This window comes from Solanum dulcamara, chromosome 12 (genome assembly GCF_947179165.1).
Source record: "Solanum dulcamara chromosome 12, daSolDulc1.2, whole genome shotgun sequence".
NCBI classification, from domain to species: domain Eukaryota; kingdom Viridiplantae; phylum Streptophyta; class Magnoliopsida; order Solanales; family Solanaceae; genus Solanum; species Solanum dulcamara.
This window is the reverse complement of record NC_077248.1, coordinates 1390585-1417064: the sequence shown is the minus strand read 5'-3', so window position 1 is coordinate 1417064 and position 26480 is coordinate 1390585. Positions and strand designations below refer to the sequence as shown.

Below are 26480 nucleotides of genomic sequence, written 5' to 3'. Positions count from 1 at the left end.
CAAAATATACCAATTTGTCTTCTCCAAGTTCCAGTAAAAGCACCAAATTACGAGCTCGTTTGGATGGACTTAAAAAGTAACTTTTATGTATGAAGTGTTTTTAGAACTTTTAAGTGCTGAAAGTTATTTTTATAAATAAGCAGTTAAGTGTTTGGATAAAAGTGCTTATGCTGAAAATAAGTTATTGATGTGTTTGACAAATAAGTGTTGTTAAGCACTTATTTTCTGTCAAAATGACTGAAATACACTTAAAGATGTTAACACCACAATAAAGTCGATTCAACCGACGACGGAAGCAGCAGCAGCAGCAGCAGCGGTGGTTTCTCGTTGAACCACTAACTTTCAAATGCCAGATTAGTACCTTTTGCTTTCATGGCCTTATCTGGAATCGCATTTGCCTGCCACCGTTATTTAGTTAAAAAATTCAAAAACTAACCGGTTGAATTTTTCAAAGCTAAAAAAAAATTGCGTTATCACAGTTTTTACGTTTTTCTCACTCATTGAAATTTGTTCAAAGATTATCGTAATTTGTTTGTAAGTGAAAGCTCTCAAATGAAGTCAGACTTCGTCGTCTTCAAATTCACCTTCACCGTCTTCATCTTGCTATCTATCTCTCCCTAAAATTGCTCGAAAACTCAACAATATTAGAAAAAATTAATTAGAGTATCAAATAATAGAAATGCAAAATAAAAAAATAAAGATATGCAGAGCTTTAGCTGAGAGAATACTTTGAAAATTAAAATATAAGAATATAAAAATTATTTCTATGATGAATGAAAATGGCCCTCTAACAAAAGTTAGAATTTTCTAAGTTTTCATATTTGGACCTATTTAAAAATTTAATGACTTAGATTTTCAACTTTATGACTTAAATTGACCTAGTTATAAGCACATCCGTTTTGTCTACCACCCACGAAGGGCACTACTATTCCAGGCTCTAATGTCAGGCATCACACCATCCTGTTGGAGGGTCAAGCTAATAGATTTGAATGCTTAAATGGGATTGTAGGTGAAGGGGACTCTGGGTTAACAAATCACCCAACCCTTTATTAATTTGTTCAGCTAAGCAGAGACCTCGCCGGAAAATATGGCATCTATCTCCACTCGTCGTTAATTGAGGTAATCTATATTCCTGAAGTTTAGAAATGAAATTTTCATTGTAAAAATTTGAGTTGTCTTTAAATGTCGACTCAAAAGTTTTACAAACCTGTAAAACAATGTTTTTCCAAGAGACCCATTAAAGAAATTGCCAAATTAATCTTCCCATTTCCCCCTTCTCGGTCAAATTTCTTCAAACTCCCGCAAAGTTTCAATCTTGAAACCCATTTAGCCTTGGTTTTACACTTGTTAAAATCCAGGGAGTTTGATGAAGCTGAGAATATATTGAATGCTGTTGTTGTTGCTAATGGTCTGAGGAAACCAGTTTCAGAAATAGCTTCTTTGTTGAGTGAGAATCATGTAAAACATAATCTTATGGGGAAGATGTTTAATATGTTATTTAGTGTTTATGTTGTCAATATGAGGTTTAAGGATGCTCTAGAGGTTTTTGATTATATAAAAAGGGGGGGCTTTAAAATTGATGATAGAGCTTGTATGGTTTACTTGCTTGCTATGAAGAGGCAAAGGCGACATGACTCGTTGTTAGAATTTTTCCACAAGATGGTTGAGTTTGATGTGAAAATTACAGTTTATTCGATGACGGTGGTAATTGATGGATTGTGTAAAATGGGGGAGGTTTGTGAGGCAAGAAAGCTCATGGATGAAATGGCTATTAAAGGGGTGAAACCAAGTGATTACACTTATAACATACTATTACAAGCATATATGAAGACACAAGATTTTGTGGCTGTAAATGAGATTTTGAGGAAAATGGAGAAGGATGGTTTCAATCTCAATTTGACAAGTTATACTCTTTTGATTAAAGGATATTCAACTTTTGGCGATCTTGAAGAGATTGAGAGGTTGCTTAGGGAAATAGAAGAGAAGGGCATAGAGCCAAATGTTCATTTATGCACCTCCATGATTAGTGGTTATAGTAAGTTAGGTAATGTTATGAAGGCATTTTCAACGTTTGTAGAAATGGTGGAGAGAGGCCTCATTCCTGATGGTCACGCATATGGAGCTTTGATAAATGGCTTCTGCAAGACTGGACTAATGCAAAAAGCTGAAGTTTTGCTTAATGAGATGCAAAGCAAGGGAATTGACATAGACCGAGTCATGTTTAATACAATGATGGATGGTTACTGTAAGCAGGGTAATGTGGATGAAGCACTGAGGCTTCAGAGAATTATGGAGGGCAAAGGACATCAGCCTGATGCAAATGCTTACAATATAATTGCTACGGGCCTGCGTAAGCTAGATTTGCATGATGAAGCAAAAAGGTTGTTGCTCTCGATGGTGGATCGAGGTGTAGCCCCAGATACAGTTAGTTATACAACTTTGATCGATATTTATTGCAAGCAGGGAAATTTTGCCGAAGCAAAAAGGGCACTTATTGAGATGGAAACTAAGGGAATTAAGCCTAACACGACAACGTACACTACACTGGTAGATGGTTATTGCAAGCTGGGAAAAATCGTTGATGCAGAAAGGATACTTAGAGTGATGGAAGCTAAGGGAGTTAAGCCTAACGCAACAGAATGCAATGCATGTGCCCTGATAGACGGTTATTGCAAGCAGGGAAATTTCATTGAAGCAAAAAGGGTATTTAGTGAGATTGGAACTAAGGGAGTTAAGCCTAACACAGTAACGTACACTGCCCTGATAGATGGTTATTGCAAGTTGCGAAATCCTGCTAAAGCAGAAAAGGTACTTATTGAGATGGAAACTAAGGGGGTTAAGCCTAACACGGTAACGTACACTGCCCTGATAGATGGTTGTTGCAAGGTGGGAAGTATTGCTAAAGCAATAAAGGTATTTATTGAGATGGAAACTAAGGGATTTAAGCCTAACACAGTAACGTACACTGCCCTGATAGATGGTTATTGCAAGTTGCGAAATCCTGCTAAAGCAGAAAAGGTACTTATTGAGATGGAAACTAAGGGAGTTAAACCTAACACGGTAACGTACACTGCCCTGATAGATGGTTGTTGCAAGGTGGGAAGTATTGCTAAAGCAATAAAGGTACTTATTGAGATGGAAACTAAGGGATTTAAGCTTAACACAATTATTTACAATGCCCTGAAGATGGTTATTGTGAGAAAGGTACGATGAAAGAAGGTTTAAGGATTGTCATGATGTCCGAGATGTCTATACATGCACCTCTTATATACATCGGGAATGCATATCAGGAAAGGTAGATGCTGCTTTGAAGCTTTTCATCGAGATTCCTACAATGGGTTTAGTTCTGGATGTGGTGAATTACACAACGATGATTCTCGCCTATCAAAAGAGGGCTGATCAAATGAAGCCTTCAGATATTACAATCAGATGATAGAGGCAGGTCTAACACTCGGTGTTCTTACATACCCTGCACTTGTGGATATACTAACTTGTAAGTCGTTAACTTCATGTAAGTCAGATTTAGCTAATTGGAGGCATACAGATTGTTTAGCACTTCTTCATGATGTTTTACTTGAGCAAAATGAATTATATGGTGCAGGACATCCTGCAGAAATTCAGTGTGCCTAGCTTGTTACTGCAGATCTAAGTGTTGTCGATGGACATTGTCTGCCATAAACTCAAGTTGATATCGCTTTGAGACCCAAGAAAGAGCAAAACTGCTGCTCAGATTTAAGCTGCTTGATTTCCTTCATTTAGACAATGATCTGAGAAGACTGGAGATATATAGCCCTATGACATCTGTAAGTATTCAGATGACATTAGAATATAGCAACTTCCTATTATTTGAATCAATTTACTGTTACCTTTATCAAAATATAAATAAATATTTGAATCAACATGAAATATCAACCATGAGATTAAATAACTGTGGTCTTTAAAGATAAATGTTGTTCATTATGAAGTCATGATGGGAACATCACTTGCTTAGTTTGTAATTTCAACTTTTGAGGCATTTGGTTCAAAATGTTCCTCTACATGTTTGTTCTTAAAGCAGTATTGCTTCCTAGGTCGTCCAGTACATTATTCTCTTGAAAATGGAAGAACCAGAACAAAAGAAGTGTGTTAATATGGAGATTCACTTTTTTACGGTGGTCATCTGATTTAAGGTTAGTTACCCTCACTAGGAAGAAGAAGAAAAACAAAGTGAGATGGACTTCTTATAGTAGTTGATGGTTCCCAGATTATGCAGCATGTTCTAATACCGGGGTGAAAAAAAAATATTATTAGAAACCAGCAGTATTGCAGTCACTCCGTTAAAAGCTTTGGGCCTTGGTATGTTGTTTGACAGTCTCTAACAAATGAAGATTCTGACATGGTTTTCTGCCACTTTTAACCCGTATGTGAACATTTAGATCACATTTTTTTGCCTTTCTCTCTCTTTGACATAACTGTTTCAACTAGATACAATTTGACAGAACTGGTTAATAGACTTGCTATATTTCCTTATAAGCTCGTTTCACAGCTTCGTCATATCAATTTTTGATGAAGTAAACAAATTTTATTTAAAGAAGGCATCTTTCGCCCGTATGCAAAGAAGTATACCCCAAAAAAGAGAAAATCTTACCAAAACAATATGGTTTTTTTCTACAAACAACACCCAGTCTCCTATGCTTATAGGGACCTCATGGGTGCACCAAAAAAGATATAAGGGATAAAAGACTATGCCTCAGGTGTACAAAGTCCCTTCCCTATTCCCTCAAAAGCTTTCCCATTTTTCTCTTTCCATATGGTCCACGTAATTGCAAGTGGAGCAACGTTCATCCCCTGCGTCGTCTTTTCCGTCTTCTAAAGGTCCAGCTGTATGTAACTTCTTAAACCAAGCCCGGCATGACACCTTGAAGACCAAACCATCCTGGAACTTCCCACCGCAAACAAGAAGTTACCTGACAATGTATAAGAAGCTGATTCACGTCTTCTCCCGAACATTACAGATAAAGCACCAACTGACACATTTAATCTTCCTCTCCCCTCAAATTCTCAGCCGTCAGGATCAATCCCCTCGCAGCTCGCCAGGAGAACAATTCTACAACTTCATCATATCATTTTGGATAAAAGAAATGAAAATCTCAATATGCACGAGATTTTGGAGTAAATATCATTTTATAACGTTTTAATGAATTATTTCTCAGTGTTCCAGATGAGTGATGTTCGTACTTGGATCTTCTTGTTTAGTTGTTTTACTGAGAAAGGTTAGCATTTATCTTATTAACCAATGTTCTGCTCTATGGCCAAGTTATAAGGTTGATGTTCTACCGGCTTTTCAGATGCTGCATTAATTCCTTTTCAGTATATTTTGAACTTGTTTCTTTGTTTGGGGGCTGCCTTGTTCTTTTATCTTTTTCACGAAATTCCAATGCATATTCCCAGTGACACAAAACTTCTCGCATGGTGGGTCAATTTACACCAGAACAAGCATTTTTTTTGGCAGTCTTTACAAAATTTAGCAAAAACTCTAGTCTTATCTTGCCTACAATATGAGGATCGACAACTATACGCAACTGTCCTGTCCTATCCTTACCCAATAGGACACCAATTCAACCAAATTTACCATTCCTTTGGGAAGAGATGGATCAATAACAGGCCTGCCACAGATTTCTCAGTTAATTGTTGTCTTGTGAAATACTCCGGATCAAGTAATAAGAAACATCCTTTCACTGCAGTAAGCTAGACTGACACATGTTTGATCAATTTCTGGACCAATTCTTGATAGTCCAAAATCAAAAACTTTAGCTCTGAGATTTTTATCAAGCAATAAGTTTGGAGATTTGACATCAAAGTGGATAATTGCCTTCTGAAAAGTATGAAGATAATGAAGTCCTCTGATCCTATGCGAATCTCAAGCCTCTGTGTCCAAATTCAAATTTGGAAGGTCTGAGCCATATAGATGATCCTTAAGAGTTCCATTCGCCATGTCGTAAGTAATTATCTTCTCATTCTTTTAATTGCAGTACCCGATGATATACCTTCACCATTTTCCAACCTTGGTGATACATGTATATCCTACCTATATGTAGCATCTAGCATGCAGAAGAGATAACCACTCTACTTTTGTGTTACATAAGACTCCTATAAGGACAGAAGATTACCCAAATGAAAGTCTGGCTTCATTTCAATATTCTAAATCTGATATAATGGCAACTTCAGTTTTGCCGCCTGAGTGGCAAAATGACATAATTGAAACATATTATTGAGCATCAACGACATTGTTAGCTAGAACATCTTCTAGTGCATTGCCTTGTCAGAATTTATAAACGGAACTAATTGCATCTCATTTCCTAATCGAATAATGTCTTTCACTAAAGATGAGATCTTCCAAGGGAACAACCCATTCCCCTTGGAATTAGCTTTTAGTATGACTTTTGCGATATGTTCTTTTTTTAAAACCATTGTTGTCCTGCACGACCTTGCCTAGACTTCAGTGTGATTATTTAAGTAAATATTCAGATATCTCCTTCTGCCATTATTAAAATAAACCTTCAATCTGTGGCTATATACTGAGGTAAGTCCTGAATTTTCTCTCGATACTCCATTTGCGTTGAATTTAATCCTTTAATATGGTTTCATTTTTTGCTCGATCTTTATACGGGCTACACAGTTTAAATTACTCCAGTAACTCCAAAGTTCAGGCCATTTCCTTGAAGTACTTGAAAAATTAGGATATAGCTTACATACTAGATTATGCAGGCTACATTGCACTAGGATGATCCCTCTATCTATTGATACATTACTCCACGGAATTATTACATGTCTGCATAAACTAGGGATTTCTGTAAAGTTTAGATCTTTGTTTCATCTGTCAAATATTGAAGAACCAGATAACTATGCTATTTTTTAAAAAAATCTTTTTTCATATTGTTTGATTGATTACAGTGAACAAATCTAAATCTAATTCTCCTCTCAAAAATTTGTATTACAGATAAACTGAGTGACCATGAATATTGATGACTTAGGTATATTCTCTTTTACACCTTTCTAGTTTATCTCTTCTTCTTTTTTTCTCAAAGTTACAGCTGTGACATATTAATTTCTGAATATATTATGTCCTCTGATGCAGTCTACAATACCTTCAAGGACATTTTCTGGCACTCATATGAAGACCATTTTAGCTGCATGTGCTCGATCATCAGTGGAGTACTGTGAAGTTCTCCTCCTGCATTCCTCGTTTTCCACAGGTCACCAACTTTCCTCTTTTTTAAAAAAAAATTGTGAGGACAATTGCACAATGTTGTTGAATAATAATTAAATTGCTCGGACTCGGATGCACGTGTCCGATACGGGTGTACATCCTTCGTGATCTATACGGTAAGATTCAGGGGTACACATATGAGTGCGGGGATTCGGCTAAAATTAATTCAAATGTCTAAAAATAAACTTATATGTCTAAATTATGAGACATTATACAAGGTATTTCGTGGAGAAATTATTGATCAAGAGGAGAATCTCAGAAGGAGACAAAAACAAAAAGGACTGTCATAGAAATTTTTATACAAGCTATTCCATTTTCTTCAATATCACCTTAGCTTTTGTTTTTATTACAGAACCCAAATTGGTTGACCAAATCCTGTACGGGTCCCACACCCCAACCCACACCCATTCGTTTCGACATGGGTGAGACACCTAAAATGAAGAGTCTGAGTAACTTAGATGAATAATCAATAATATGGTAATACTGACTTCTTAATTATTTATGTTTTGCTCGAAATGTTGTAGAATAAAAAATAATTTTCTGCTCTCAACCACTTTTTGGTGGCCTTTGAGATTTTAACAACTAGAAATAGCAGCATGATGAAATGTTTTGGTTGACCTGGGATGAAAAGTTCGGTTTCGAATGAATAGACTGGGCTGGTTAAGTTCACTATTGGTGGCTTTGGTGAATGAAATGCTTGCTCTTATTTATTCTTATAGTGGTGCAAGTTTACTATTCATCTTGCTAATTAGTTTGTGCGCGCACTCTTTTCCTCTCCTCTTTGTGGTACAGAAATCAGCAATACATCAAATCTCAATGATCTTTTCCTCTCCTCTTTGTGGTACAGAAATCAGCAATACATCAAATCTCAATGATGTCCGTGTTGCAAAGCTATTAAAGAGCGTAGCATAGCGAGCCAGAAGTAGGATTTTTGAAATGCCGCCAGTGCAGTTTCAGGGTAGTTGGGCATAAAAATGAAGCAAACGATAATTCACAACACCTTATTAAGAAGATAGAATCTTTATAATGCTATTGAGTTTCTCTTCTTCAAGCTGCTTGAGTTCACTGGGTATGTTGTTGTTGTAAAGTGCTTGATTTTAGTGGCTGAGTTTAGATTTCAGCTTTGCTGATAACTGTTCAACATTAGACCATGAGAATCTAGCACGAGCTGCCTACCATTAGTGTTGCTAGTTGTTGCAAATATAGCATCAAAACTGATACTAGTGTTCATGTTAACCTTTTCAGATAAAGAGTACAGAAAGAAGATCAATTACAGTTCGATTGGCACGGGGAACTGTAAACACTGAAGAGATTGTTGAAAAGAAGGATGTGTTGAGGAAGATGCTGAGCTACCCGAAGAGGTGAATACAATGTTGAAAGAACTGAAAGAGGAAGTAGAGCATGGCGATACTGCATTTATTCGAGGGGCAATTTCAAATATATATACGATAAACTAATTAGTTTGCAACAACTATAGTCATATTTTATTTACATAAAAATTAGTCAAAATCATAGAAAATATAAAGTGATTATATACTGATTATAAAATATAAATTGCTTATACATGAGCTATACACTAAATATACATTATGATACACTCAAAAATTGAATATAGTTTGACTATATATGAAATATACATTGACTATACATGCTTATATAGTGAATGGCCATTTTTTTGGTTATTACTTTTGGCCGAATGGCCACTGGGTGTAATTTGCCCTTTATTCAAACCCAACCTTATCTTTCCAAATCTATCCCATCCTCAATAATATTTCGGTGTCTAGGCAGCCACATTCTATTGCTCGGTTACTTTACCTTGAAAAGTCCAGTTCACAAAAACTAAGTTCAAAATCAGTAAGGGTTTGTCAAACGAAGGGAGTGTATAATTGGGATGCAACCTCACTATTTTGTTTATAATGATGAAGTGATTGAATGGAGTTATTGAAGAAGTTAGAAACAGAGATATTAAAAGAAGCTGAGAAAAAAAATATATACTTTAGGCCTTTGGGAATGTATTAAACATTGTTGTATATTTTGGAAATTCTTATACTTTATTTAGGAATATTTTGTGATGTGAAATAATGACACAAATTACTATAACGGAGAGACTAATCACTTTAAGTATTTAGCGAAAATTTAAAATTAATAGTAAAATAGAAAAATATAAAGAATGCACAAACAAAATTTGATAGTCGATTTTCATCATAAGAAAAACTTTATTGTAGTTCGTGAGAAATCAATACATATTCAAGATTTTTTTTCCTTGCTAACATTTAAATCAATAATAAAAAAATAGATAAAAAAAAATGCACAAACCAAACTTGATAATCGAAAAGGCGTCGTGTAATTTATTAACACAAATTCAAGATTTTAAAACACGAATAATCACACAACTTTAAAAGGGGACTTAACGGACGTTTTAAAAAGTATTTGGGTCAATTTCAACTCTTTCAAAACTATAAAATGGCTAAAAATTTAATAATTTAGTTATCGTTGTCTTCCCCAGTTTCTGAAGAAACAAAAGCTCGCCAGAAACCGGACTCCGTCATCGAAAAACATGCCATCAGTGTCATCCCTCCAGTAATCTCCTTAAACCCATAAAACCTCCATTGTAAAAGTAACATCTCTAAGCGCGGATATTGTTTTGTGCTACATTAAGGAATTAGAAAATCGCATGCCTACGAGAATTGCTATTGGAAACGTTGTTGATGTTGTTACTGATGCATGTTTTCAATAACACAACAATATGATGACTTGCAACGAAGTACATCTCAATAAAATTAGTGGACTTAGGTCAAATTATAATAAGACGTTAAATCTATAACTTCACATAGCAATATTATTATTTATAAAAATAATGATTAGTTCTAGGTAATCAGAGGTTAGACATTTGTTTGCAATACATCATGTTAGATATTGATGTAAAAACTTTATTTATTAATACGAAGGTTTGAGTTGTTTAATTCAATGTTCTAAAATATTATTGGTAAAAAGTACATTTTTTTATTTTTAATTTTAATTTTTTTTATAATGTTCAATATTGTTTCAAGTGAAATTAAAATCATAAAATTTATTATTAAAATTTATTGAGCCCTCAAAATTTTGGGGGTCTAAAGTAGCCGTTTTACTAGTCTTGCCTTTGAACCACCCCGTCTTTATATAACATTCAATATTATAGTCTTCTAATTGCGATTGAATGCCAATATTATATTGAGCTGAAGGTACCATCTCCTTGATATTATGCACTTAATTGATCAGTGTTTTGGTCTTGTTGCAACTCATCGTGTTGTTGAGTTGTAGAAAGATAAAGATATATATCAAATTTTAAATATATTATATTTTTATACAAGATAAAAATTCTAATTGATTTATAAGTATTAAATATTATTACTTTTTTATTTAGATTAAATAAAGATTTTAATTAATTTCAAAATTATAAATATTAGGCAATAAGAATTTTAATTAATTTTAAATTTTTAAATATTAGGATAATAATTAAATAATAATTATTTGAGTAAAATGTTAAATGTCAATTATAGATATAAATAGATGATAAGTGACATTATAATTAAGTTCCAAATCCTACATATCCCTAAGTCATATTGAAATAGGCTTACCGTTACTTTCCGCTTCTGTGATTTTTTAGTTATGAAGCAAATTTGAGTGACTTTTTATGTGAATTATTTTAAGTTGAGTAATCATTTGAGATATCAACTCATATTTTTTGAATTAAGTTTTTTTTTTTTTTGGTGTGTTGGTTGGGGGGGGGGGGCGGTTGTGGCTTCCTCAATCATACATATTCTTTTGGGGAACTTACAAAAATTCACTAGTAGGAGCTAATTACTTAGATACACTCTAGTTTGCAATATTATGAATCTTACCAGATTTTGGTGTATTCAGATACATGTATTTCGGAATACATGGAGTCAAAATTAGACGTTATTTGTTCTAGATATAATGTATCTAAGTGAATTCGCATATTTCGGGGATACATAGACAAATCTCACTCGCCTCCTTTTCATGTATTTAGTGTGTCTAGTGTGACTCGCATTTATCTAGGATACATGACTATCTCGCTCGCCTCCCTCCCCATCTTGCTCACCTCTCTCCCTATTTTAGTGTATAGTAACAAAAATACATGTATCTAGATGTATCTTTCTCAATATAAACTCTTAACTAGTGGTAAAATACATAATTATTTAAAAGTATAAATAGAATTAATATATATGATATGAATGTATGTCTAGTAAAGTAGTTTTACTCTAGTTAATTAGCCCAAGGTTTAATTCAACACACATAAAAAAAGACAAATAGACATTACTCAAAAGTTCAAGAAATCAAAGCTGGAATTATTGGCGGTTAGATTGGTATCTACCCAAGAGACAAACGCATAGAACAATAACATATCCGTATAATTCTTCAAGTGGGATCTGAGAAGGGTAGGATGTATGCATATTTTAGCCCTACATTGTGAAGGTAGATAGATTGTTTTCGATAGACCTCGCCTTAATTGAAACATATAGAAAATAATAACGGAGAGAAGAAAATAATGTCATTTGTCTTTAGACAAGATTAAGTTGATTTTTCTTGCTATTAAGCAGAATAAATTAAACAAAGCAGCATCCACGGCAAAGAACTAATTAGTCCAAATCACAATATTTGGCAAGGCAAACTGAAAATTGAGGCAAATGTATGTGTATTCAAGAATCTATATATACCATTAGTTGCCTATATCTTAGTTAAAAGTATCTGTTTAATCTTTTTCATTATGGCTGCATTACTTGATATGAAGTTTCTAATTCTGTTTTTGTCGATTCTTGGAATATGGGCGTCTCAAACTACAGCGCGTACTCTTGCTGATGCATCCATGATGCAAATGTATGAGCGATGGATGATTCAATATGGACGTGTATACAGAACCAACGCTGATAAACAGAGACGTTTCAAGATATTCAAGGAGAATGCAGAGCGTATCGAAGCTTTCAATGATGCAGGAAACCAGCCTTACAAGTTGGGAATCAATGCATTTGCAGATTTGACTAATGAAGAATTTAGAGCTGCTCGAAATGGATTGAAGATTCCATTTTGTGAACCTAAAATTACATCATTCAGATATGAAAATGTGACTGCAGTTCCAACAACTATGGATTGGAGAGCTAAAGGTGCAGTCACACCTATTAAGGATCAAGGACAATGTGGTAAGTTATATGTACTGATAGTGTAAGATTCTACACGTTATCAATGTTATTTGAAATGTAGATACTATTTTTACCAAGTTATCAATATAACCGCACTTGTCATAGAAATGGATCAGTAATTAATTTTTACGTGACCTTCAATTCATATAACTTAAAACTCTTCTTGAAGGGCTTACTATTGGTTTTCGTGTTCTACTCTTTAACATTTCTATTACAAACAGGGAGTTGTTGGGCATTTTCTGCAATAGCAGCAACAGAGGGGATTACTAAACTCTCAACAGGAAAGTTGATCTCTCTATCAGAACAAGAATTGGTGGATTGTGACAGAACGAATGAAGATCAAGGATGTGAAGGTGGTTACATGGAAGACGCGTTCGAATTCATAGTGAAAAACAAAGGCATAACATCTGAAAAAACTTATCCATACAAAGCTGCTGATGGAAGTTGCAACATGAAAAAGGAATCTTCCCCTGCAGCAGATATCAAAGGCTACGAAAAAGTACCCAAAAACAACGAGAAAGCACTCCTCAACGCTGTGGCACATCAGCCCGTTTCAGTGTCCATCGATGCTAGTGACTTCTCATTCCAATTCTACACGAGTGGAGTTTTTACAGGCGCGTGTGGAACTGAGTTAGACCATGGTGTTACAGCAATTGGATACGGAAAAGCTGAAGATGAGACCAAGTATTGGTTGATCAAGAACTCTTGGGGTACTAGTTGGGGCGAAAACGGATACATAAGGATGGAAAGGGAGATTGATGCTAAAGAAGGACTATGTGGAATTGCCATGGATGCTTCTTATCCAACTGCTTGAGTATGTATACTATGTATAGCCAAATTCAAAGGCTTAATGTTTATTATTTCTGATCAAGATATGTTCGATGGTGTATAATATTTCACTTGATTATGTAAATGTGCTAAAGAAAAGGAGCTTCTTACCGAACTGTACGACTGACAATTGTTTTGTTTTCAATTAAACGGCCACATATATGTGTAACACTAACCATATCAGAGATGGTTGAGTATACACAGACCTTAACAAATAAAAAGAATGAATGAAGAGTACAACTTTGAATCTGAAATGTTCTATCATTAAATAATTGGTTTACATAACTGAACAATTGAAGCATACGATGCCAACCTATATACAACCACAATAATCACCTTTCCATCCTTCACATATTTCCTCAGATCGTCCAAACGAAAAAGAAAGAAAAAAAAACACAACATGATTACAACTCAAAGAACACATGAATGTTGTAGTCCCCAAGTTAATTGATCCACCCCCAGAAGAAAAATAACAGAGACTAAGAAAATAATGGATAGTTGAACAGGAAAGAAGAGACGAATTAAGAAAGCCAAAAGCTGAGTTCTAGTCCTCGAGATGGTCATATTCTGGCTTTACTTAACTAGCTTTGTAAGGATCCATCCTTCATTAGTTTCAAACTGAGACTATTATATCGTTCTCGTGAATACTGTCTTGACGCCTTCCTCCAATCTGTTCCAGCCTTCATCATTGTAGAGAATTCATCGTAACTTATCCGTCCGTCCTGCAAGAGAATGAAACGTAAGCATATAATCATCCACGACGTCGTTTTCTTTTTTCCAATCCCAGGTTCATAGAATCAACGGGATAAGAAATATACACAAGGAAACAGATCAGAGAACGCAGAGAATATAAGTAAATTACTGACCTTGTCAGTGTCTACATCTTGCATAATAGCATTGATAACTTCTTCGCTGTTGGTTTCAATCTCGTCATCTAAGGCCTCCCTTAATTCCTCAATCTCTATATATCCATTTTGGTTCTTATCAAAAAAATCAAACGCCTTCTTCAGGTGCTCCTCATTTGCCATCTTTCTTAGATGGACTGAAATTGCTACAAACTCTCCGTAGTCCAAAAATCCATCTTTATCAACATCACCCTGTGAAATTAATACTGATTAGTTTCCTTTGTTCCTCCCAAGTAACATTATAATGCCTTGTCTAATACTATTATGTAGTTATAAAAGTCATTTTTTAGCAAAGATCAAGATGCCTGACAATGGGGCATGGAGGGGAAGTTTGATCAAAGGAATATGCCATTTAACTACTTTGACTGGGTGCGGGAAACCAAACAGCAGCAGTAGAATATTGATTTATTTCGTCTATTTCATTGTTTGGATACGGTTCAAGCATTCAACTAAGTAATATAAGAGGACCACAATTCAAATAAAAAAAACACAGAATTCAACACTTACAACATCCATAAGAATTTGTACATCAGATTCGGGAATTTGATGGCCAAGTTTCAGCAACCCAACTCTCAACTCGTTAATGTCAATCTTCCCTTTGTTACCTATATCCATCAATTGGAATCCCTCCTTTATTCCAGCCACTTCGTCTACCGTCAAATGCTCAGCAATCACCTGTGAGGTACAAAGGCAATTAATTAAAGAAAATTCAACCCAACACTAGCAGCTGTTACGAGAAAAACATTCACAGTAAAGGAAAGAAGAAACATCAATCTCTTCCTCAATTTACACAGAGTTGGAATCTCACCCTTAAAGCTCTTTTCTTTAGCTTGTTCATCATAGAGAATTGTTTGAGCCTTGCTTTCACTGTTTCACCCAAAGAAACATTTGGAGCCTTCTTTGCATTTTGTATCCAGGGATGATCTATAAGCAGTCAGAGCAAAAATGTTAAGCTTTGACAAGGAATAATGAATTTTCACATGGCTTACGAAGTAATTGAAGAGAACTCCTTTAGCCAGTGCTTTACCTAGAACTTCTTGAGCAGTAAGCCTCTTGCTAGGGTCAGGGTTAAGCATCTTCTTCACAAGGTCTTTTGCATTGTCGGAAACCTTAGGCCAAGGGTCCCTTTTAAAATTCACAACAGAACGAATGATCGCTTGAGCAACTCCTTGTTCAGTTTCTGCAATGATAGAATATGTTTTAATATAAACACCATGCTGACCATAATAAAAATCAATACTAGTATTTAACAGTAGATTCATAGAATACTATAACCACTAGATAAACTTCTCTTTCTGAAGGTTATTATGGAGTATAAACTAAAGGAGCTAGTATAATTGATTTGTCAATCACAGTTTGCTTGGAAACAGATTATTAGGAGCACCAATTGATATACCAAAAGAAACTTCAATGAGAATTTCTTTTACCAGCAATTCTTATTTAAGAATGCTATAAGATTGGGGCAGGCTATTTTGGAAGTTCAGAGTATCAATTTATAGGGAAAGGATCAATGTGGACATATCAGAGCAAAGCCAAGATGCATTTACCCAAGTCATTGTCAATTCAAAAATACCATGCATCCTGGTCCAAAAATTTTAATCATTACTAATAATAGTCTTGTCTCTTTTACTCTAAGAATCTCATTTTAAGACAACTGCTCCTCAGAGACAAGATTGTAGGTGCGCAAAAATTACTTTCCCTTGATAAATATTAGACGCAGCAAGAGAATATGGATAAAGAGTTTGCATCACCAAATAGTCTGGTGAAGTAGATTTCCTTTGTGTTCTTGAAATGACAGTAAAAGTGCATTCTTCTTTCTAAGATGTAACAATTATTGGGCATTCTGTTTCAACAATTTGGCCCTAATAGGGAGTAGCAAGTTCCCTTTAGTGGCCACCCAGTAAAAGAGTTGATGATCCTAATACTGAAATATAGAGAACGAAAAGGGAACGAGAATAAGATGCAGGCTGCCATTTGGTGGAGAATATATTAATCTTTCCAGCAGTAGAATAGCAACATGCAAGGTATTTGTAATGTGAATCACCAATAACTAGCCCTTCAAGGGTAAGGACACTAACCTGCCCAAAATGGTGGAACACCACACAGCAAGATGTAGAGAATTACTCCAGCACTCCAGACATCTACTTCTGGACCATAGTCTCTCTTCAGCACCTCAGGAGCCATGTAGTAAGGACTTCCCACAATTTCGTTAAATCTCTCGCCTGAAAAAACAAAATGACAAGCTAAACAGTGAATATAACGTTCAATTATTCAAATGCAGCGAGATACAAAAATATTAGGAAATTTACCAGGCTTAAAGAATACTGAGAGACCAAAATCAATTGCCTTCAATGGTGCTGTCTCTTTCTTGTTTTCAAACAAGAAGTTTTCAGGTTTGAGGTCACGATGCATGACTCCATGCTTATGGCACATCTGTAACCCAAACAAAAAGAGAAGTAATTAAATATCGAATAACAAACCAGTCATGATTGGAAATAATTCAAACATATAGGTGATTTTGCATCTTGTCAAGCAGTTAATATCTTTCCTTTAAAGGTCTCAGAGAGTTGATCTCAGTTTATTGAAAAGTGACACAAAATCTCCGAGACAAATGGTGCAAAGATATCACACACCAATTACTCCACAAAAAGGTTGTTTTCCCATGTTGAATTGGACAATGTAGCATGTCACACCATCCAACTGACTGGGAAATGATAAGTTTAGAGCTTACTTGATATGAGTCCAAAAAGATCTATGAGGAAATGCCCGTGCTATCTCACTCCTTTATTAATTTTACAAATCCTGATTGCCAACAAGCTAGTTCCCTTTATAGAAAGCTGATCTACTTAGCATGACATTGGTATTCTCATTCCTCTACATGATTCAACACATTCTTATATCATTTAGCACCCTAAAAGCATATTAAGCAATCATGGCAATTCGTTAAGGTGTTGCGAGAATTCTCCCATTCTACATTACTAACATAAAATTCAAATCTAAATAACAATGTTAACTATAGTATATCATTAAATAACTAAAGGTAGAACACAACATTAAAAACAAGAAAAAACAAATCTTCACCTGAATCACTTCAACAATTGTGCGAGTCACAGCAGCCGCTGCCCTCTCAGTATAATGCCCCCTTGCAACAATCCGATCAAATAGCTCACCACCCTCACACAGCTCCATAACTATATGGACTGCATTATCATCCTCATAAGTATCCTTTAAAGTGACAATATTAGGATGCTTAGGCAAATGTTTCATGATCTCAACTTCTCTCCTTACATCCTCGATATCCACTCGAGTCCTAAGCTTCTTCTTTGATATTGATTTACAAGCATACACATCTCCAGTTACTTTGTCAGTAGACAAATATGTAACCCCAAATTCACCTCGGCCAAGCTCACGCCCTAGCTCATACGTTGCCTCGATATCAGGCCCAGTTGGATTATCCAACACATAGGACTTATGTCCATTTCCATGAGCATAATCGACAGAAAATGGATTTGGCTTATTCTTCCCCCTTTTCTTCTCCTCTGTCTCTGAAGTTTTTGGCACTGCACAACAATTACCCATTGAAGCAGATCCTCAAAACCCAAGTTCTTCAATACTTTCAGCTAAAAGGGTCTCAAGATCTTAACTTTCCCAACAAACTAATACAACAGAAAGCTTCAATTCTCACCTAAAACTAAAAGGGTCTCAAAATCGTAGTTTTCTCCACCAAATCAATACAACAAAATCTTAACTTTCACAGCTAGAGCAGCAATTTTCACTCCCAAAAGGGGTTTTCAAGATTCCAACTATACACTAAGTCAAACTTCAACCAAGATCCAATTTTTATAAATGATTTATCCAGGAAATCAAGAAAACAAGCAAGTGGGTTAGCTTAAATCCTTGAAAACTCCAATACTACCTAAGAAAAATCTCAGATCTCACAAAACCCAATTTGATTTTCAAACTTTTGAGGTAAAAAAAGAACAATAAACCCAGAGGTTTTTGTAAAAGGGTGATCTTAAGAAATGAAAATCGAAGTGTTTATGTAAATGAAAAAGTGGATCTGAACAGAAATTTAACGCGTGAAGAAACCCAATTTATATTATAAACAAGAGAAGAGCAGCGAGAGAAGCAAAGGTCAAAATTGCTTTCATGGAAACTTCCCTTACTGGGGCTGCAACATTACTCTTGTGAATGTGTATTTTTTTTGACCTCTTCTTGTTTTCCCAAATTGTCCAAAATCAAGAACCCACTTCGGAATAAACAAAATGGGATTTTTTAAAAATATTTTGCATATTATAAAATGTCATCTTTTGTTACAAATGCATATTGGTGAAAAAGTATTGGCTAGGGATTGTAATTATTTGTTTACAAACGTGCTCCATCTCATCTCTTTTGTCATCACCAAGAGTCCTATCCCCGCCCCCCCCCCCCCAAACCCCAATAATGTTTGATTTGTTATATTGTTTGGCAGTGAATTATGTTGGTATTAAATTATGTACAGTTGAATTATATCGATATTAAATTATGTATAAGTAATATATTATGTTTGATAGTTGATTAATAAATAAATGATTGATGTATAAAATTAATATGTATTTAATTTTCAATTCAATATAAATACAGAATATGAGAGAATCTATGTTTTATTTATTTAGGTACATATATTATTAATATTTGCATAACTTCAATCAGTTGTCAAAATGATCCTTATGAATTTATTTAATTGGTGACTAAGTTATTCAGATATTATCAAATGAATATATTCTTATTGCTAGTTGTCTGGTTTATTAGACTAGAAATGAGATAAAGTGAAATTATTATTATTTTGAATTTTAACTTTTTTTCATAATTTAATTTCTTTGTATAGCATGAGCTTTTGTTGTGGTCACACTTGTACAAAATTGTAGCATTTTCTTGTTTCTCTCCATCTAAAAGTCATGTCCATGGGTTGAAAATAGTGGCAAAACACAAAAACTAAAATGAAAATTTTAATTTCAATGAAGAAATTATGCCTTTTTAAATTGACTTATAAGTGATTTTTAGCTTTTTGAGTGTTTCACTGATCAACTTAAAAACATTTTTTGCTTAAAATAAGTTTCAATAAATAATTGAATTTGTTTGGATAGATTTATTTTAACCAATTTATAAGTTAAAAATAACTTATAAGTTAAAAAAATAAATTGAGTTGCATCTATTTATTTTGTTTAAAACTTATAAACAATTTTTAATTTTTAAGTATATCCATATTCCAGAAAAGATAATGAGTGTAGCAAATGCATGTTGACAATTATATATGTTTCTAGAACAGACTATAAAAGTTTACTATTATTTTCTATTAATAGTAGTAGTAAAGTATGTTGCCTTTTTTGTGAAAAAAAATATTCACTTTGTGATTCCTCCATTAGATGAAGTATAGAGTCTCTGCTGTTTCCAAATTATTATTTTTGTTTTCTTTTATTTATGGTGTAAAAAACATGTGAAAACCAATGCAACATGTGCATTATTTTTATTATATTCTATCAAAAAAAGTTGTTTTGTCATTTTTTATTTACATGCTTTAGGTATCATTCTGTTTGTGGATTGAAAACAAAATTATAGATTATCTACTCATGGGATAAAATCATAATATTGCTTACATCCCTTTGTAGAAGGAAATAACAGATTTTTTTTCCTCTTTATGTTTTAAACTTCATTTTAGTTGTTAACCCTTTCTTAAGTATAAGAACACATCCCTCTTGTCCATGGATAATTTTATTTCAAAAATTAATTTAGACATAAAATTGTTATAATTTTCTGAAATCCAATTTTAAAAATTCAAAAAAAAAAACTCCATAAAAATAATCTTCACAACTTTCACTTTAAATCACGCATAAAAATTCAGAATCAATTTCAATTATATTCATGTCCAAATACAACTCTAATTTTCAATACTATTTTCAACTTAAAAACAATATTATTACTTTTTTTTTTCAAATTTCACAATTTTATTTAATGTCCAAATTACCACTTATGATATTGTTTTCCTACTCTTCATTAGTTAATACTCTTTTTGTCCTATTATATATGATACCCAATTATAACTTTGTTTGTTACTATGAGCCCATTTGGATAGGCTTAAAAAAAGTAACTTTTATGTATAAAGTGCTTTTAAAACTTTGAAGTGCTGAAAGTTATTTTTATAAATAAGCAGTTGAGTGTTTGGATAAAAGTGCTTATGATGTGAATTTTAGGGTTAAAAGAATAAAAAAAGGTAGTTTGAGAATTTAGTTAAAATATAAAGAATATAAAAGTAATTTTCATGGTCAAAGAAAATGACTTTAAGCACTTTGGAAAAAAAAGTTAGAAATCCTAACTTTTCATTTCTGACTGACTTTAAGAACTTTATGACTTAAAGTCAGCATTAGACAAACACGTCCAAAAGCTTAAAAGGGGCTTTGAGTTGGTTTTGACCAACTTAAAGCCAATCCAAACGGGCTCTATATCTGTTTCATTTTATAGAGTTGTTTTTTATTCAGCACAATTTTATTTTTATTTTTTTATAAAAGACTTACCACATACAAAAAATATCTTTACAATTTATGAATGTCAAAAAATTTCAATTATAAAATAAAGTATGTCATAAATATAAAATAATTAAATTATATAAAAATGCGTTTTTTTTTCTGACTCCTGTTGTTAATATGTAGTTATACTTTTATGATTGCCATTTTTAAAGTGAAAGGGTACTTTAGTTATTTCCTTCCGTTTGCTGTAGGTTGCATTGATTTGGTCAAACTTGGGGGATTTGACTTTGAATACAACATTTTCAATCATATATAATTCCAAAATATTAAATAAAATAATACTTACTACAAACAATACATATAATAATAAATATACAACAAAAAGTGATATTTTGCTGACTCTAGTCCACATGAATTGGACTATGAATCGTTTACTATTTTTTATTTTTAAAAAAAAAATTAAAAAAAATGCAGCAATAAGCCAAATTTTGTATTAATTATTTCATATTTTAAATTCACAAAAAGTCACTCATTATCAATTATTGAGCCCGTTTGGATAGACTTTAAGTTGGTCAAAACAAATTTAAAGTTCATTTTTAACTTTTGGACGTGTTTTTCTAATGCTAACTTTAAGCCATAAAGTTCTTAAAGTCAGTCAAAAATGAAAAGTTAGAATTTCTAACTTTTTTTTTCTAAATGATTAAAGCCATTTTGTTTGACCATGGAAATTATTTTTATATCCCTTATATTTTAACTAAATTCCCAAACTACCCTTTTTATTCTTTTAACCCTAAAATTCAAACACTTATTTTCAACATAAGCACTTTTATCCAAACACTCAACTGCTTATTTATAAAAATAACTTTCAGCACTTCAAAGTTCTAAAAGCAGTTCATACATAAAAATTACATTTTTTAAGCCCATCCAAACGGGCTCATTATTGTTATTTGCAAATCTATCATTCCTGTTCCAATTAGTTGATCTTTGATTAAGTGAAATATTTAAAGAGAGATAAAGAGTAGTTTAGATTAATATTATTATAATTTAGGTTATTAAATATTGATCTTTTCTAAGAGAATACATAACAAAATTAAAGTATGATACCATACCACAACTTGTTTGTAATTGTTCTTCGATTCGAACTCTTGACATCAGTAGTGATACATCATCAAGAATTGCAATAAGATGAATATAATTCTTTTATCTTAAGTAGATCAGAGATTACGATTTCAAGATCTGAATATGAAAAAAAAATGGTAAAACTCACTTCTGCCTCTTTATAGAACTTAATATGTAATATCTCAATGTTGTTGTCGAACACCAAATGAGAAAAATAATATTGTTTGATATAAGCAAATTTTTTGAATTTGTCGAGTAGATAATATGACAACAATTCTCTCAAGCCCAAAAACAAAAAGAAAAAAACAAAGTATATATTTAATTATAAACAAAGTTAAGGTTTGAATAATGAGTTTAGTGTGCGTTTATCTTTAATTTCTTGCTAAACAAATAGTTAGTTTTATATAGATTAATTTGGATTAACGTCACTTACTAATTTCATATATTAAGCTGTTTAATTTGGTGATTAAGTCAAAACATTGGCATGCTGTGGAATCTTTTTTCCTCTTTAATACCACAAAAAAAATACAAAGAAATGTCTTAAACAATACTCTACTAAAATAATTGAATGATTCCCATCCAATTGGCTTATTGACTAATTCTTTAGCCTAGTGGTTAAATTTCATTCTTTTTCTAGAAAAAATAAGAAAATTAATTAGATCAAAGTTCATTGCAATCTTGATTGACGGGAGAACACAATCTTTGAAGAACGTCAAAATTGAATCTGTTAAAGAATAAATTTGTGTGTGTACACTTTTTCTTCAATATCTTCCCAAATGAAAAGTTTAGTACTTCTTTGTGGTGATTTACGTGCAATATTAATTTTTGTGGGGATAATATAGATGTCGTTGTTATTAAAACTATAATTTTTTGCAACTAGTTTTATGAGATGCCATAAAACACTACATTTTGGTCGATTAAAAGAATAGCTACAAAAAAAAAAAAAAAACATTTCTTATAGAGATTTTGCATCATGCCCTGATTTAATAATGTTTTAACATTTGTGCGCAACATTTTTTTTTTTTCATATTAAATTTTTAGTTTTATTATTATTCTGTAAATACAGACACCAAGCGAATTTTTGATGGAAATTTCCGAGGAATCTTCGTAAGAAATATACACGTCGAAAGATTTTTCAATAGAATTTTCATATTTTCGACGAGTCTTCCTCCGAAATTCGCTTGTTTTTATATACAATATTATTTTTTGATGAAGGGATGTCAATTAACTCGTCGTGGTGCACACGTTGCAAGAAATTACAACATGGCAACCAGCATTAATTTTAACCATCATCCACACTGTATTCTAATGGGCTATGCAAGGACCACTGCATGAGCAATAAATGGAATTTGCTAACTTGAATCAGACCGGAGTAAGAATTACTCTGTCTCATTTCATTTACGATTAGGAATACGCGGAATCAGAAGTATCAAAGACTATCAAGACCCTTACAACGAGTTCAAATACCATAGTAGAAGTGGAATGAAATAGCTATTGATGATTATTAACTACATGTTTAAACATAGAGGAATTTCATATTTTTTTACCATAAAACAAAGAGGAAATTTTTAAAACAACAATATTTTAATATTTAATAGGACTCTCTAGCTATATTTTAATATTTATTGAAAATGACAATAATTTGACTTGCTATTTAGACACGTTTTGTATTTTTTTTTTGTTTTTTATTTAATAGAATACAAGTAATTGAAAACAGATTGGAGAAAATTATGGAAGAGTATCTTTCAAATATGGTAAATGCTAATTACCTTACTTATTAGGAGATCCAAATAGGCAAATTCAATTATCAGTTTTCTCTCTTCCTCCATTAAGGCACTTCAATCTTCTTCCTCATCCTCCATTAATGTTCTTCAATTCTTGTGTAAATGCAATTTATTTGTTAAAAAAGAGATAAATCGAAAAATACAACAAACATGCTTACTGAAAATGAATATAAGTTGAGAAATGATACATAAAACAAAAAGATAGTCTGATAATAAAAAATTGGACCATAGTTGAGAAAAGATGTAAAAATAAAATGAAATACAAATCAGGTTGAATAGAATACAGATCTACTAGCCTATAAATATTCAGAAATGATACAAAAATGTAATGAAATACAAATCATGTATAATAAAATACAGATCTACTTGCCTATAAATATTCACAAAGGATACAAAAATTCAATGAAATACAATTTGCATGAAAAATATACAATACTAAATGATAAATACGAAATAAATGATAGATAAAGGATATCATTTTTATTTAAACTATAAATATAATTAAAGTATACAATTACTCTTAACAAAAAATATAGATTTAAAAGACATCAAATTACGATAACTAATTAAATGATATACATTGGGGTTGAATACATCCTAATAATGTAGATAAAATTCCAAATATAAGTGGTATACATTTGGATTGAATACATACTAATATTTTGTTTTATTTTTCTAGAAACGTGTGCATAACAAGTTGAGAAAAAATAGAAACTAAATTGGGATACTATTAATTTGCTATAGAACTATAATATAGTTATTATTAATAATTTTTTTAAATTATAGTCCTTTTCATTAAATAAGTTGAGAATTTTGACTAGTTCACTAATTTTTCCTAAAAGAAATAGTATATGATTGAGCTAGAATGCCTTTTCTGTGAACTTCCATTAATAACATCCAATTTCATAGCCCGCAAAAAATTCTGACATCTAAAAACCCAAAATAACCAATAGGGCTTTTTTGGGAGGGTAAATTGGGCTTTGTTGGGCCAAAATGAGACATAGAGGTCCATTCCATGCCTCATCAGGCCCAGATATTTTGCAGCCACATGGTCACAAAGTTGTAAGGAAAATATTTTTCGCACATCAAAGTAAATAATTTAATTATATAAGTTACCATCTAAAAAACACTAACACAGCTTCTCAATTCAAATGATAAATTTATCATGTCACTCTTGCATAAACATTGGATAGGTAAAGGAATTTTCCCTTGTATGATTCTTTGTAACAACAATGATAATATATAATATATTCAGTATAATTCCGTAAGTCAAATAAAAAGGAATGGAAATGTGGGGTATCCCTTTGTTAGAAAAATAAGTAAATTAGGTCAAAGTCTATTCCAATCTTGATTGTGGGGAAAATGCAATCATTGAAGCAGATCAAAATTGAAGTGGTTAAAAAATGAATTTGTGTGTATACTCTTGTTCTTGGAACCCTTCTCCGAACCTGCACATAGCGGGAGTTTTAGTGCATCGGACTGTCCTTTACTCTTGTTCTTGAAAGAAATTTCCATGTCTTTTTCTTCAATATTTTCCCAAATAAAACTTCTAGTTCTTATTCGTGGCGATCTACATGCAATCATCCTTACAATATTATTTATTATGGGGACTACAAATGTGGTCGTTATTAAAATTGTTACTTTGTATAACGACTTTTATGTGATGCAACGATATCTTACCTTTTTTTCTATGTTTTGTGATGACTAACGGAGTTGCTATGAAAAAAACTCATTTCTTGTAGAAATTTTGCATCATGCCCCCGTTTAATAATGTTTTAACATTTGTGTCCAACTTTTTTTGAAACTTTTATATATTGGCTAGTTATTATTAAACCAGGAGGTCACGGGTTCAAGCCTTGGAAACAGCCTCTGGCAGAAATGCAAGGCAAGGCTGCGTACAATAGACCCTTGTGGTCAGGCCCTTCCCCGGACCCCGCGCATAGCGGGAGCTTTAGTGCACCGGGCTGCCCTTTTTTATTATTAAAAACAAGCAAACTTTTGATGGGAATTTCGGAGGAGCTTTAAAAGTTTGATGCTATATGAAGTTGTTAGGAATCACTTCACATAGGTAGCACAATAAATGGAATTTGCTAACATGAATCAAACAAGAGAAAAGATTTTCTGTCCAAATATTTATCAAACATACAAGTAGGATCTCTTAAACATATTGGATGAACTAGTAGATGTATAGGTTATATCTAAGATGGAAATGGACTAGTATTATAATTTTATAGTCAGATGATTGAGTTAATCATAATATATTTCATATCAGAGAAGAGTTCAATCACGTCTATCTAAATAATAAAATATATTCTTTGATAATAGGCTTAAAATAGCCCCTTAATATCATTCGAGCAATTTTGATTTTGTAAATTTACGAAAAATGAACATTTTTAATTTCCGTCAAATATTTACCAAACTCAGATTATTAAATTTAATCATAATTGTATCATATTTGGAAGTACAAATTTGTAGTTTACCTTATTTTTGATTTATTTTAAGAGTCTGGTACACTTTTTTATGTTGCAATTTTGACAAAAGTTTTGATGTCTCTGGTTACATTTTTGTCAAAGTTCCGATTAAATTTAATTGTTAGAGCTTGGTAAATGTCAAAACTCCTCACTTTTAAGACAACTACATGTTCAATAAAATTCCACGAGAAGGATTTTGGGAAGGTAGACTATACGAAGATTTTATCACTATTTTATTGAAATAAAGAGCGTGCTTCCTAAAGACGCTCGACTAAAATGCAACAAATTCAAATATAAAAAAGAAAAAAACCAGTGTAGAATTACAATAATACGACTAGTACAACTACAACTACAAACACCAACATCCTCAAAAAGCAAAATAACCATCTACTACTTGTTACTCCTTCTATTCCATATTAATTG

At 32.7% G+C, this 26480-nt stretch overlaps 3 protein-coding genes across 7 annotated transcripts; 2 read left to right on the top strand and 1 right to left on the bottom strand.

The window, feature by feature from the left end:
- The first annotated feature begins 888 nt into the window (after window positions 1-888).
- Window positions 889-9062, top strand: LOC129876616 (pentatricopeptide repeat-containing protein At2g32630-like). Of its 5 annotated transcripts, XM_055952098.1 has the most exons (7): window positions 891-1119; window positions 1359-3493; window positions 3602-3803; window positions 6980-7013; window positions 7118-7235; window positions 8097-8318; window positions 8495-8861. In XM_055952098.1, the coding sequence occupies exon 2, from the start codon at window positions 1474-1476 to the stop codon at window positions 3211-3213; it is 1740 nt and encodes a 579-aa protein (XP_055808073.1). In that variant the 5' UTR covers window positions 891-1119; window positions 1359-1473; the 3' UTR covers window positions 3214-3493; window positions 3602-3803; window positions 6980-7013; window positions 7118-7235; window positions 8097-8318; window positions 8495-8861. The 5 variants fall into 5 exon arrangements, with proteins under 5 accessions (XP_055808070.1, XP_055808068.1, XP_055808069.1 ...); XM_055952095.1 differs by having other exon boundaries at window positions 889-3511; window positions 8495-9062; XM_055952093.1 differs by having other exon boundaries at window positions 889-3493; window positions 8495-8868.
- Window positions 9063-12017: 2955 nt separating this feature from the next.
- Window positions 12018-13261, top strand: LOC129877223 (senescence-specific cysteine protease SAG39-like). Its single transcript, XM_055952711.1, has 2 exons — window positions 12018-12447; window positions 12669-13261. Exons 1-2 carry the CDS (start codon window positions 12018-12020, stop codon window positions 13259-13261), a joined length of 1023 nt encoding a protein of 340 aa, XP_055808686.1.
- Window positions 13262-13516: 255 nt separating this feature from the next.
- Window positions 13517-18421, bottom strand: LOC129876088 (calcium-dependent protein kinase 32-like). The gene is made up of 8 exons (XM_055951398.1): window positions 17262-18421; window positions 16490-16613; window positions 16259-16402; window positions 15208-15360; window positions 14989-15104; window positions 14688-14855; window positions 14142-14372; window positions 13517-13997 (listed from the first exon to the last, which is right to left on the bottom strand). The coding sequence occupies exons 1-8, from the start codon at window positions 17757-17759 to the stop codon at window positions 13857-13859; spliced, it is 1575 nt and encodes a 524-aa protein (XP_055807373.1). The 5' UTR covers window positions 17760-18421; the 3' UTR covers window positions 13517-13856.
- Between the last annotated feature and the right edge of the window lie 8059 nt (window positions 18422-26480).